Consider the following 13,611-nt stretch of genomic DNA (forward strand, 5'->3'; position numbering starts at 1 on the left):
CGCCTATTAGCTAATGATTAATTAAAGCAGACAACTGGAAGTTAAAGTACATGGCTTTGACCACTGTGGTAATTAACATATGAATTTACAATATTAGTTAATATAATAGGTTGTGCTGTCAAATGATTAACCGCAATTAATCACATCCAAAATAAAAGTTTGTGTTTACATAATATGTGTGTGTACTGTACTGTGCATAAATATTATTGTATTAAAAAAATATTATGTATATATAATTTCACACACATGCATGTACAGCTCTGAAAAAAATCAAGAGACCACTGATTTCTCAATGTTAAGTGGTCTCTTAATTTTTTCCAGAGCTGTATATATTTAAGATTTTTGTTTATATTTATATATAAAATAGTTAAGCGTTTTTCCTAAATATATACATGTATGTGTGTGTGTGTATTCAAATATACATAATGATTATACACAGTACACACACATATATTATGTAAACACAAATGTATATTTTGACAGCCCAAATAATGTTATTAGGGAATTAATACATTATGACACATTTAACTAATAACAATGTATATATTACTTAATCTATCAATCATAAGGAATGTTCATTAGTTGCTGATGCAGTAATAAATGATTTAGCTCTTCATGAGCCATACATTAACTCATGATTAACTGTGCATTAGTTAAGCATAAACTAATGCATATTAGTGCACCCGTATTATTAAGTGTTACCAAATGAATGACTGAGAAAATAGTAGTGATGCCCAAATTGTTTCTTTTTGGGTAGTACATTGGTTGTAGACAGCTCTCTAAAACTCACAGTTTCATTTTCATTTACATAAGACACAGAGTCGCCTCATGCTCATCTATGTAGACGACACCACTGTGGTGTGTTCTTTAATTACACAAAGAATAGCGATGCCAACGAATAGCAACTACTGAATGACCCTTTAAATTGTTGCCTGAGTAGTTCCTCTTACTCTTTTGCAGGATGCGGAAGTCAGGGGAGTCCTTGATCTCCTGGCCCTCTCGAAACCACTGGACCCGCAGAGGAAGACTACCTCTCACCCGGCACTCCAGAACCACCACCTGACCTTCAGACGCCTGCGCGTCCTGCAACATCTACAGAACGAGAGAACCACCATAAACACTGGGAATACAAACTGAGAGGTAAACAAAGGGAAAGAGAACAGACAGATGAATGGAAAAACTGAAGCGACAGATGAAAAGGCGTACAACCACTAATTCTGCTCTTTCTTCAGCACCTCAAGTGCATACTCTTTCAGGGTGAAGACATAACAGGCATAGGAAAGAAGCTGTCAACAACCCATAAAAGTAAAAAGGGCAAAGTAGAGTAGTTTGTTTATACGTGTGTGTGTGAGAGAGAGTTGCTTTCTGTTGTGTGTTCATTCACTTTGAAGCTTAGTGTGTGTGTAGCATGCTTGTGGTTACACGTGACATATTATAGGTTTATTTAAAGGTCAAGACAAGAAGTAGGGGTATATAATCCAGCTATTTAATTTGTGTGCCTGTTTGTTTAGGACTATGATGATGATACAAAACCATGTATTATAAAAAGGCACATCCTCTCATTAGGAAGATTAAAGTCTCTCAGAAGAAAGATGGATGATGGGGGTCTAAAAAACAAACTTTTATCTTTAAGAAGGTAAAAAATGATTTTGTACATTGAGAAAACATAGCATTTGGCATTGAAGCCTGAAGCTCTGCCTAGGCCTGTTCACAGCACTGAGTCACATGACAAATAACACACACACACACACAAAGTGAGAGAGAAGAGGCCTGGAATAATTTTGTGTGTGTGTGTGTGTGTGTGTGTGTGTGTGTGTGTGTGTGTGTGTGTGTGTGTGTGTGTGTGTGTGTGTGTGTGTGTGTGTGTGTGTGTGTGGCTATGTCATTACCTTAGTAAAGCTAGGGGGCGCTTTAACAAGAGCATCACCGGCATAAAGTGAGGAAACTGGACTCTGGACCTGAGAGAGGAGAGACGAGAGAGGAGAGGGAGAGGGAGAGAGAGAGAGAGGGAGAGAGAGAGAGAGAGAGGGAGAGGGAGAGAGAGAGAGAGAGAGAGAAAAAAAAAGCACAATTGAATTTAATTTAATTGAGAGAGAGAGAATAAGTGTGGTTGTGATGGATCTTTCCAGAGTGTGATTTTTTTTTTTTATGAGTCCATCTGCTGTTGTCATTCCTGATGAGTCTTCCAGACATATTTGTGCATGTGCATGTCTCTGTCATAGCAGTCACTGAAAGTTTCACTGAAGTTAGCTAAATCTGACAAATGATGTGATGACTTTTAATGTCCCTGACACCCTCCATAACCACTTGCTAGAAACATATTTTCATAATTGTAGACTAAAAACATGAAAACATCTTGAGCTTGTGTTAACCACAGTCCTTATTTCAGGAATTTAAACCAACAACAAAAAAAACTTTAAAAAGATTATCGAGTTCAGGACAATGGAACCTTCAGCACTTCATAACAGATTCAGAGCAAAAATTAGGTGTGTGTGTGTTTAAGTTTTTATCCTGGTGGGGACTTTAACCTGAATGCAAACGGACTCATGGGGACTCATGTCACTGTGGGGACCTAAATTGAGGTCCCCATGAGGATACAAGCTTATAAATCACACAGAATTAGTTTTTTTTTTTGAAAATGTAACGATGTAGAAAGTTTTGTGTACCCCTAGTTTAGGGGCAGGGTTAGTGTAAGGGGAGAGAATATACAGTTTGTACAGTATAAAAACCATTACAGAGAGTCCCCCAAACATAGTGAACCAGATGTCTGTGTGTGTGTGTGTGTGTGTGTGTGTGTGTGTGTGTGTGTGTGTGTGTGTGTGTGTGTGTGTGTGTGTGTGTGTGTGTGTGTGTGTGTGTGTGTGTGTGTGTGTGTGTGTGTGTGTGTGTGTGTGTGAGCCTGTTTATGTGGTTTATGAGGACACAAATTTGTATAACTACATGGGTATTACACTGGTATTACACTATAAAGGTGGTTTATGAGGACATATCAAATGTCCTCATAATTCAAATGGCCTTAAAAACATACTAAATTATGTTTTTTTGAGAAAGTAAAAATGCAGAATGTTTCCTGTGATGGGTAGGTTTAGGGGCAGGGGCAGTTTAAGGGGATAGAAAATACGGTTTGTACAGTATAAAAACCATTACGCCTATGGAGAGTCCCTGTAAACCACATAGACCAACGTGTGTGTGTGTGTGTGTGTGTGTGTGTGTGTGTGTGTGTGTGTGTGTGTGTGTGTGTGTGTGTGTGTGTGTGTGTGTGTGTGTGTGTGTGTGTGTGTGTGTGTTTCTTACTCTCTGTGGTGTAGAAGAAAGAGGCTGGACTAGCGCGGAGCGATGAGGTTGGCTGTCTGGGCTCTTTGGTGATGATGTGTGAATCGTCAAGGAAACTGAACTAGTTTTCCTCTGTGCCCTGAGAGAACATATCAGCAACACTAAAGCAAACCTCATTCAGACCTGAGAGAACACATCAGCAATACTAAACAAAGTCACAATTTAAGAGAACACTTAGACATAGGTAAAGAACAGGTCAAAAATGTTATACACCTCTTACATCTTGCAATGTTTTGAGTCATCCCGGACGATTTAAGCTATGACAAGCAAATCAATCTTTTTGCTCCATCACAGTCTATTGAAAATTCTTCTCATTGTAAGTGACCCAGTTGAGGAGGTACTCGTAAATTTGGGCAAAAATACTCAAACAGCTGGGTTGTATTTGTCTCAGAATAGATCAGTGGTCAGAATTGGTTTCCGTGCTGGTGAGGGTTATTATAGGTAAGTAAAACTAAAACCATAAAATAACAGTTAAATAAAGTATAAATAAAATATAAATAACTTAAATGTATTTTATTTCAACTACTTGCCAAGGAAACATTTCTCATTTTCATCGAGCTCAATGATGTACTAAATGCTGATGTACTGAAATAACTAAAACGATTTAAATACAGATGAATAATCAATATATAGAAATAATTAAAAACAAAACCTACTAAAAAAGTCACAATTTTAACTAAAATGAAAAAGTAGAAAAAAATTAAAAAAACATAATAGTATTTTAATGATACTTAAATAACCCTGGTGCTGGTGGAAAGATGTCTACTTCTAATAATAATAATACACTTTTTTTATATAGTTTATTAGTTTATATATATATATATATAGACCTTTATATTAGGTATGCAAAACCTGACAGGGGCCAATGCAGGACTGATGTGCTCACTTTACTGTACTTGTCTTAGTACCAGAGCCCAATTTTTAAGCTGCTGTCTGTAACTTTTTTGTGTGTTCAAGATTTACAAAAATTATATAATGAGAATGTACAACATGAATCCAATTTCCAAACCGTGTTTTTGTCTTACTCTGAATCATTATGGTACACTTATAATAAGTGTTTATATTGGGACTATTTCAGGCCCGACTGCGGAACTGCTGCGGAGGAGCACAGTCCCTGCGTGATTCGCCATAGACATAAACAGAGAGAAATAGCTCCGGCTAAAATGTTCTTCCACAAGACGCATGCAGTTCTGTTTATTAACCGCTAGAGTGCAAAAAGTTACGGACTGCAGCTTTAACGATCTGAGCGCATGATCTAAAGCGTGTGGTGCAGGTGCCCTCAGGGCGTGTCCAAATCCACTTTTGCTAGTTTAACGACGGGAAATATTTTTTCCGTGCCCAGCGCATGGTCCAAAAGGGTTGTCCCTAATGAGTCATGGGTGTGTTTTAGGCGTAATGTGCAATAAACCAATCAGAGTCTCATCTCCCCTTCCCTTTAAAAGCCAGCTGCGCTCGTGCTATGGCTGATTCGCTATGGAATTTCCTTCCTGAATGGAAGACTGAAGAAGAATCCTTTTATTTTTTATATAAAAATGTTTTTGTGGGCTGCTGCACATCCCTGTGTGTAATAAGCAGAGGGTACGTGTTGTCTACCTTCCTATTGACGCATATTACTAACGCACCCTTTAAATAACACAAATAATACTGCAAAAAATACTTTAAAGAAGGTTTTTGTTGGTCAATGGCGCAGTCGATTTCAGTTCCTCAAAAAAGCAATGCGCCAACAATGCGCCTGAACACCCCTCGTTTTCAGACCAGCACCGTGGGTGAACAGATCGCAAATGCATTTGTTATTTAAAATGATGACATGAACATGATAACTGCGTCGGGCTGAAACTAGCAAAAAACACTTGCGTCGTGCCTGGCGTCGTGTATTGTGTATGATAGGGCCCTTAGTCCTTCTGTTGCCTATGGGCAGACTGAAAATAAAAATGATATCCTATTTCAACACATTAAGTAAAGCTATATCCACCTCGAATGGGCCTTTACAGGTTTATTTAAAATATAACAGTGTCAGCCTTACTTTCAAAACATTAGGTTTCCAACAGCAAATATAGAATGTAATAGGCTAAGAAAAGTTAACAGTATAATTGCTCTCTAACACGCACTAACTCGCACAAACAGTGAATTAATATCCACTCCACACTGTATGAATTTTCACTATGCAGTTTGCACCTTATAAATGACTTTGGAGCCAATGAGAGTGTGATCCCAAATGGCTGTGATGATGTCAGAGGGAAGCAGAGCCAAGCGCTTAATAATTTGTGTAAACAGAAGGGGAAGACTGAGAGGCCAGCAGAGGCAAAGAGGACAGGAAGAGAAATGAGCAGATGAGTTCACAGGTGAATGAAGAGAGTTCAAGCAATGTCACAAAGAAATAAGGTAACACGAATCTTAAATTCTTGATTGATGAATTATTGGAACTTTAACAGCCTTGGCTTTTATTTAAGATCAGTTCGTACCCAAAGAACCTACCGTGTTCTTTGCGGTGAAGTAATATGAACCTTCATGGCACTGGGTGAATTAGAGGCTATTAGATAATGCATATCCAGGGCCAGTTAAGCTGTCAGCTGAGGCCTGAGTCAAAGGGTTAAAGGTCATGCAAGGAAGAACATGCTGAAACACACATACTGTGGCATGGCTCCAGATCTAGACTTCGACACGGATCCTTCACCTTCTGAGTCCGAGGAGGAAGCACCTTCATAGAGAGAAGAAAGTTATAAGTGAGAAAGAAAGGAAAAATGATTGCAATTCATGGTCTGTAACATGATCTGCAGGTTGCCTTTCCTCTTACTGAATGATGGTAATCCACAATCTGACTTGTGATCAAACCACATAATGTTCCACTGGTCCCTTTGACTGGTTTTTCCCAAGACTTTTTGTTCTCTATTTCTGCCACCGGTGGAGTTTGGGTTCCTTGCCACTGTCGCCTCTTTAGCTAGGAACGCTTAATATTCAGCAATATTATTGATTTGACTGCACTGACACTATTGCATGGCACTGGATGATGACATCACTGCACTGTAAAAAAATGTATAATAAAGTTGAGCTATCTAAAAAAAAAAGGAAAGGCACCTTGTCATATAGCTGAGTTAACTTTTTAAGGGCAAATACGTTGCAAAGAGAAGAACATATACCTCAGCACACAAATCTCAAACATGGTGATGATCAATAATTGTACTTTAGTATGAACTCCACAACTAAATAAGTTCCCAGCATGCACTGCAGCTTGAAAAAAAAAAGATGTAATTATTAAATCAAAATGATTATTGCTTTGGATTAACTGGCTTGAGTTATGTTGCTGCTGCTGATGTCACTGTTATTTAGCTGTCATGTGGTTCAGAGTTCATATTCTTACTGAACAATTGTATCATCTTTATGTTTGAGATTTGTGTGCTGAGGTATATGTGCTTCTCATTGCAACGTTTGCAACTTATTTGCGCGGGTGAGATGGGTAAACAGTGTGCCTCTAGTTTTAAGAGGCAAATGATGTTCATGTTGTGTAGTTAACTTTGAAAATTAAACATGCAGATGAAAAAAACACGGATTGTAGCTGCTTGCATTGCTAAATGCTAAGTTGCTTTGACAAGAAGTTTTAGAGCCATATTTTAACGATCTGAGCGCATGGTCTGAAGCACATGGCACAGGTGCACTTAGGGCGTGTCCAAATCCAGTTTTGCTAGTTTAACGACGGAAAAAGCGATCGACGCTGCAGGCGCATGGCCCAAAAGGGTTGTACGTCTTAATGAGTAATGAGTGTGTTCTGGGCGTAACGTAAAAAAAATCAAAATCTCATGTCCCATTCTCTTTAAAAGCGTGCTGTGCTCGTGCAATGGCGGATTAGCTACTTACATGGAGGAAAGACTGAACACTTCTCCAGAGAGAAATCCTTTATTTTGTATTATTTATGTAATAAATATGTTTTGTGCTGCTGCACGTCCCTGTGTGTAATAAGCAGAGTGTTGGTGGGGTTTGTTGGTCAATGACGCATCTTTTTCAGTTGCCTCAATATAGCAACGTGCTAACAATGCGGCTGAACACACGTCATATTCAGACCATGGGCAAACAGATAGGTGCAAGTGCATTCATTTTTAAACAACTTGGTGCTGGACATTGAAATGACCACTGTGTCTGGCTAAAACGGTCAAAAAACACCGGCGTGGCATACATTTTTTCAGGTTGGCTTTTTTTAGTTGTTAAAAAAAAACATGACCTGATATTCATTGGATGAACAAAATAATATATTGAATAACAAAATAAAATAAAAACATTTTTACAGTGCATGTTTTCTCCAGACCTTCTAGCTAAATCAAACTCATTCCATAATTGATGAAATGTACACATTTAATGAACCAAACAGAATCAGCACTGAACTTACTTCAACTGAATAATGACAATTTTGTCTTTTTAGAGCTGCTTTACAGCAGAATTGAATTCTGTTTGTATCAATGAATCATTTTCTTGTTTGTAAAGCTGCTTTGAAACAATCTGTATTGTATGAATCACTATATAAATGAAGGTGACAGAGTACCTCTGTTCTGTGAAACTGCATTAGCAAAATACAGTCATTTCAATAAGAAATTATGAGAACAGGGAGTTTTGTGTAAGGCAGAAAAAGTTCCCTATGCAGATTTGGTCACAGAAATTAACCGCGTCGACCAACAGAAAGCTGCTTGGCTTCTGTGTGAGCTGTAAATTCTTAATGTATTATTGGCCTTCAAAGACAAACTTTGAGTTTGAAGCCAGGGCTATTATTTATGGTCAGTTCATACCCAAACAGCCTTCTGTGTGCTTTGGGTGTAGTAATAGTAAATTTATGGCACAGGGTGAATTAGGGGCTATTAGATAGTCAGGGCCGGTTAGCTGAGGTCTGAGGTCAAAGGGTTAAAGACCATGTGAGGACAAACATGCACACATACTGTGGCATGGCTCCAGACCTAGATTTTGACACAGAAGTCACACACAATTACCTCAAAATTCTGCTAATGTGATCACACCATAATAATCATCATTTAACTTGTAAAATGTAATTACTTTGTGGTATAGCAAGTAATTATAGCAAAATGCTTATTTATAGTTAACAAGGTAGTTTTCGTAGCATTTAAGTTTTGGTATTTTGTCGGATTAAGGATGTAGAACAAGGCATTAATATGCGCTTTATAAATACTAATAAACAGCTATTATTCTAGTAATATGCATGCTGATAAGCAACTAGTTAATATCGAGAAACTAACCCTAAAATAAAGTGTTACAAACATTATTTTTGTTTTCATTTGAATTTAAAAAGTTGACAAATTGAAGCAACAAAAGGATAGTTCACCCAAAACTAAAAAATAATTTCATCATTTACACCCTCAAGTTGTTGCAAACCTGTATTTCTTTCTTCTGCTGAACACAAAAGAAGATGTTTTTAAGAATGTTGGTAACTAAATATTTGATGGACGCCATTGAGATCCATTGTATTTTTTTGTCAATGGGGTCCATCAAGTGTTTAGTTACCAACATTCTTCAAAATATCTTCTTTCTAAATTAATTCAGGTTTGAAACAACTTGAGGGTGAGTAAATTCTGACTTTAAATCTACCTAGTCTTATGCTTAAAACACACACACACACACACACACACACACACACACACACACACACACACGCACGCACATGTACGCACACACAACGGATGTGATTGATTAAAGGATTATTATATTAGGCCTACTGATCAAGAAAAGGATTTCTGCATGTAACTGGGAGCTCACCTTCAATATAAACCTCTGCAGAGGTGTTGTCTGCTCCCAGTGCGTTGGAAGCTACGCAGGTGTACCTGCCGGTGTCGTCTTCAAATGCTTCGGTTATCACCAGAGTGTGCAGGTCACCATCACGACAGATCTGAATATCAGGGCAGTGGTGCAGCTCCCGCCCCTCACAGAACCACCTGCGCAGAGAGGAGAGCATGTCAGTCAAAGGGTGTGGCCAATTACAGAGCTATAATATTGTCCAATTAAAGGATTAGTTCACCCAAAAATGAAAATTTTATTCTGTCATGTCCAAATCCGTAAGACTTCGTTCTTCATTGGAACACGAATTAATATTTTTTTTGATGAAATCCAAGAGGTTTCTGAACCTTAAAATACTCCATGTGACTTCAGCGGTTCAACCTTAAAGGTCCCGTTCTTCATGATTCCATCTTTCAAACTTTAGTTAGTGTGTAATGTTGCTGTTAGAGCATAAATAATACCTGTAAAATTATAAAGCTCAAAGTTCAATGCCAAGCGAGATATTTTATTTAACAGAAGTTCCCTTTCAAAACCTACAGCGAACGGCCGGTTTGGACTACAGCAGGAAATGCAGGGATGTAATGCCGTCACTAGAACCGTTTGTTGACTAACCCTCCGCCCACATGAACACGCAAAAAAGGGGGCGTGGTCTTTTTGCTCTCCCACATGGAGAAGAGCGCGCATTCAGCGCTTGCATCTCCCCGTTATGGTAAGAGGTGGGACCTTTCCGGGCAAAGTGCGCTAAGCTGCTGTCCAATCACAACACGGGAAGTGCTGGCCCAATCAGAACTCGTTTCGTCTTTCTGAAGGAGGGACTTCATAGAACAAGGAAATCATCAGGCCGTTTTTACAACCCAAAATCAGAAAAAGTTGGGACAGTATGGAATGTGCAAATAAAATAAAAAAGAAGTGATTTCTAAAATTACTTTGACTTGTATTTCATTGCAGACAATATGAACACAAAATATTTCATGTTTTGTCTGGTCAACTTCATGTCATTTGTAAATATGCATCCTTTCCTGTCATTCAGACCTGCAACACATTTCAAAAAAAGTTGGGACAGTAAAGCATTTACCACTTTGTAATGTTGCCATTCCTTTTCACAACACTTAAAAGACGTTTAGGGACTGAAGACACCAAGTGATGAAGTGTTTCAGGTGTAATTTTGTCCCATTCTTCCTGCAAACAAGTCTTAAGGTGGGCAACAGTACGGGGTCTTCGTGCGCCACACATTCTCTATTGGAGACCGGTCGGGACTGCAGGCAGGCCAGTCAAGTACCCGTACCCTCTTCCTCCGCAGCCAGGACTTTGTAATGTGTGCAGAATGTGGTTTTGCATTGTCTTGTTGAAATATGCATGTACGTCCCTGGAAAAGATATCTTCTTGAAGGCAGCATATTATGCTCCAAAATCTCTATGTACTTTTCAGCATTAATGGTGCCTTCACAGAAGTGCAAGTTACCTTTGCCAAGGGCACTGACACAACCCCATACCATGACAGACCCTGGCTTTTGGACTTGTTGCTGGTACCAGTCTGGATGATCCTTTTCTTCTTTGGTCCGGAGCACACGGCGTCCATTCCTCCCAAAAAATACCTGAAATACTGATTCATCTGACCACAGTACACATTTCCACTGTGTGATGGTCGATCCCAGATGCCTCCGAGCCCAGAGAAGTCGACGGCGCTTCTGGACACTGTTAACATAAGGCTTCCTTTTGGCACAGTACAGTTTTAACTGGCATTTGTGGATGTAACTACGTATTGTGGTACTTGACAAAGGTTTGCCAAAGTAGTCCTGAGCCCATGTGGTGATATCGCTTATAGATGAATGACGATTCTTGATGCAGTGCCGCCTGAGGGATCGGAGATCACGGTTGTTCAGTTTAGGCTTGCGGCCTTGTCCTTTACGCACTGAAATTCCTCCAGATTCCTTGAATCTTGTAATTATGTTATGCACTGTTGAATGTGAAATATCCAAATCTCTTCCTATCTTTCTTTGAGGAACATTGTTTTTAAACATTTCAATAATTTTCGCACGTATTTGTTGGCAAACTGGCGATCCTCGGCCCATCTTTGCTCCTAAAGGATTAGATCTTTCTTGGATGCTGCTTTTGTACCAAATCATAATTTCAATCAGCTGTCGGCATCACCTGTTTCAAATCACATCATTATTTAACCCTTTTACCTCATTACTAGCCCTAAATTGCTCCTGTCCCAACTTTTTTTGAAATGTGTTGCAGGTCTGAATGACAGGAAAGGATGCATATTTACAAATGACATGAAGTTGACCAGACAAAACATGAAATATTTTGTGTTCATATTGTCTGCAATGAAATACAAGTCAAAGTAAATTTAGAAATCACTACTTTCTTTTTTTATTTCCGTTTTCCAAACTGTCCCAACTTTTTCTGATTTGGGGTTGTAGGACAGAGGAAACAGCGCTGTACAGATAAGTAAATTGTGTGAAAAATACTGTGTTTTTTTTACATGCGAAACATGAACTGATGTTATATTGCACACTGTAAACATAATCAAAGCTTCGAAAACACGCGAAGAATGGGACCTTTAATGTCATGAAGCGACTAAAATACTTTTTGTGCGTAAAAACAAAACATAAATAGAAGTAAACACAATGCAGCACTTCCGGGATCCAGAACGCCAGCTCACCATTGGCCGACACTGTTCACGTGAGCACAACGACGCATGCGTGTGATGCTGACCAAGGAGCTGACCAATAATGAGCCGGCGTTCTGACGTACAACCTGGAAGTCTGAGACAGACAAGAAGCAATTGTTGAATAAAGTCATTGTTTTTGTTGTGTTTTTGCACACAAAAAGTCTATTTCCGTTGCTTCATAACATTAAGGTTGAACCACTGGAGTCAACTGGAGTAACTATTTTACCTTTCTGGGCTTTGAAAGTTGCAATGACGTTGATGCCTATGGTTGGTTCAGAAAGCTCTCAGATTTAATCAAAAATATCTATATTCGTGTTCCGCAGATGAAGGTCTTACGGGTTTGGAATGACATGAGGATGAGGAATTAAGGACAGAATTCATAATTTTCATTTTTGGTTGAACTAACCCTTGAAGTCTGATTCAGCTCAAATCAAAGCAATCGTTGATTTCTCTCTCAAATAATACAAACATTGGAAAAAGGGAATTTTTTAACTATTAATCCAAATATCACATATGAGGCAGTTCTAGTATGGTTATACTTCAGTTCATTTATAAGAGTGTGATTTATGTGTGAAAAAAAAAAAAATCTAGATGAACGACTGAGGTCATGTTTGCAGTAAACCCCCTGTCCGCTTGATTTGATGCAATCAATTTTCTCTTACAGTTTCTGTGTGTTTCTGGTATCACTAAACATAAGAGCCAAAGAACAGATTTCCCTGATTAGAAAGATATTTCCCAGCTCATCAACACTGCAGTGCTGTTTAAACCAGATGATTTGTGCTTTCATCAAAACCTAATGTTGGCCAGAAATCAAAATGATTTTTTATGGTATATTGCATTATGAATGATTGATCGCTGCACATTATAAATATAAATATACACTGTAAAAAAAAAATTACACGTGAAATTACAGCTATAGTAAACCACAACAAGTCAATGATTCAATCAATTCCAGCCCTGCCCTCAGAAATATGTTGCAATAGGGAAGAAAAGATATCCACTGTTTCCTATCCATGCCAAATTTAAATAAGGTTTTGTGTATGTCTTTAAGGTGAAAGGTAAAATATGTAATTGCTGTGCAGCAAATGGCACCAAAAACAACTGGATTGCTTTCAATCATGTTTTCGGCTGAAATTAGTTGGCCAAACAGAAAACACTGAGCAGAATCTCTAAAATAGCTGAATGTAAATCAGTGTGTCTGACGGGTTTTGCTGCTTAGTCATGACATAGGTGATTCTCAGACAGGAAGGAATGTTTAGATTGATGTGTGTGCACAGCTGGAATATGACACATCAAACACTCGCACACCAAAAGAGGGGACACCGCACTTCATTGTGACGCATGGGTCTGGGAATCATAAAGTCCGCAGGGAAAGTCCTTTAGTCACCACACACACACCTAAACACAATTTCTTTTTCTATAAATCAGTTATTTGAGATGTCAGTGTCTGTTCTAAGGCCCTGGGGCATTAATATGAAAACTAGTATACCTGTCTCGAGCACCTGTGAGTGTATGTTACGGGAAGCACTGACACACACACACGTCTGGTTCACTATGTTTGGGGGAATCTCCATAGGCGTAATGGTTTTTATACCGTATAAAGTGTATATTCTCTCCACTTACACCAACCCTGCCTCTAATCCTACCCATCAAAGAAAATATTCTGCATTTTTACATTTTCAAGAAAAAAATTAGTATGATTTATAAGCTTGTTTCCTCAATTTAGGTTCCCACAGTGGCACGAGTCCCCATGAGTCGGTGTGCATTCAGGTTGAAGTCACTGGGGTAGAAAAACATGAACACACACACACACTCCAAACATATGGTCTGGGT

The 13,611-nt window shown here is 38.7% G+C and overlaps 1 protein-coding gene across 5 annotated transcripts in view; it reads right to left on the reverse strand.

Annotated features, from left to right (window-relative positions):
• palld (palladin, cytoskeletal associated protein) overlaps window positions 1-13,611 on the reverse strand; it is a 105,454-nt gene that overhangs the window by 50,558 nt on the left and 41,285 nt on the right. For all 5 annotated transcript variants that reach the window (XM_067416912.1, XM_067416909.1, XM_067416910.1 and 2 more), the window contains 5 exons: window positions 9,085-9,260; window positions 5,965-6,031; window positions 3,295-3,412; window positions 1,890-1,958; window positions 951-1,092 (listed from right to left, as the gene is read on the reverse strand). In XM_067416912.1, coding sequence (XP_067273013.1) covers window positions 951-1,092; window positions 1,890-1,958; window positions 3,295-3,412; window positions 5,965-6,031; window positions 9,085-9,260 — 572 coding nt within the window. The remainder of the gene's footprint in view (window positions 1-950; window positions 1,093-1,889; window positions 1,959-3,294; window positions 3,413-5,964; window positions 6,032-9,084; window positions 9,261-13,611) is intronic.

This window comes from Pseudorasbora parva, chromosome 15 (genome assembly GCF_024679245.1).
Source record: "Pseudorasbora parva isolate DD20220531a chromosome 15, ASM2467924v1, whole genome shotgun sequence".
Lineage (NCBI taxonomy): Eukaryota > Metazoa > Chordata > Actinopteri > Cypriniformes > Gobionidae > Pseudorasbora > Pseudorasbora parva.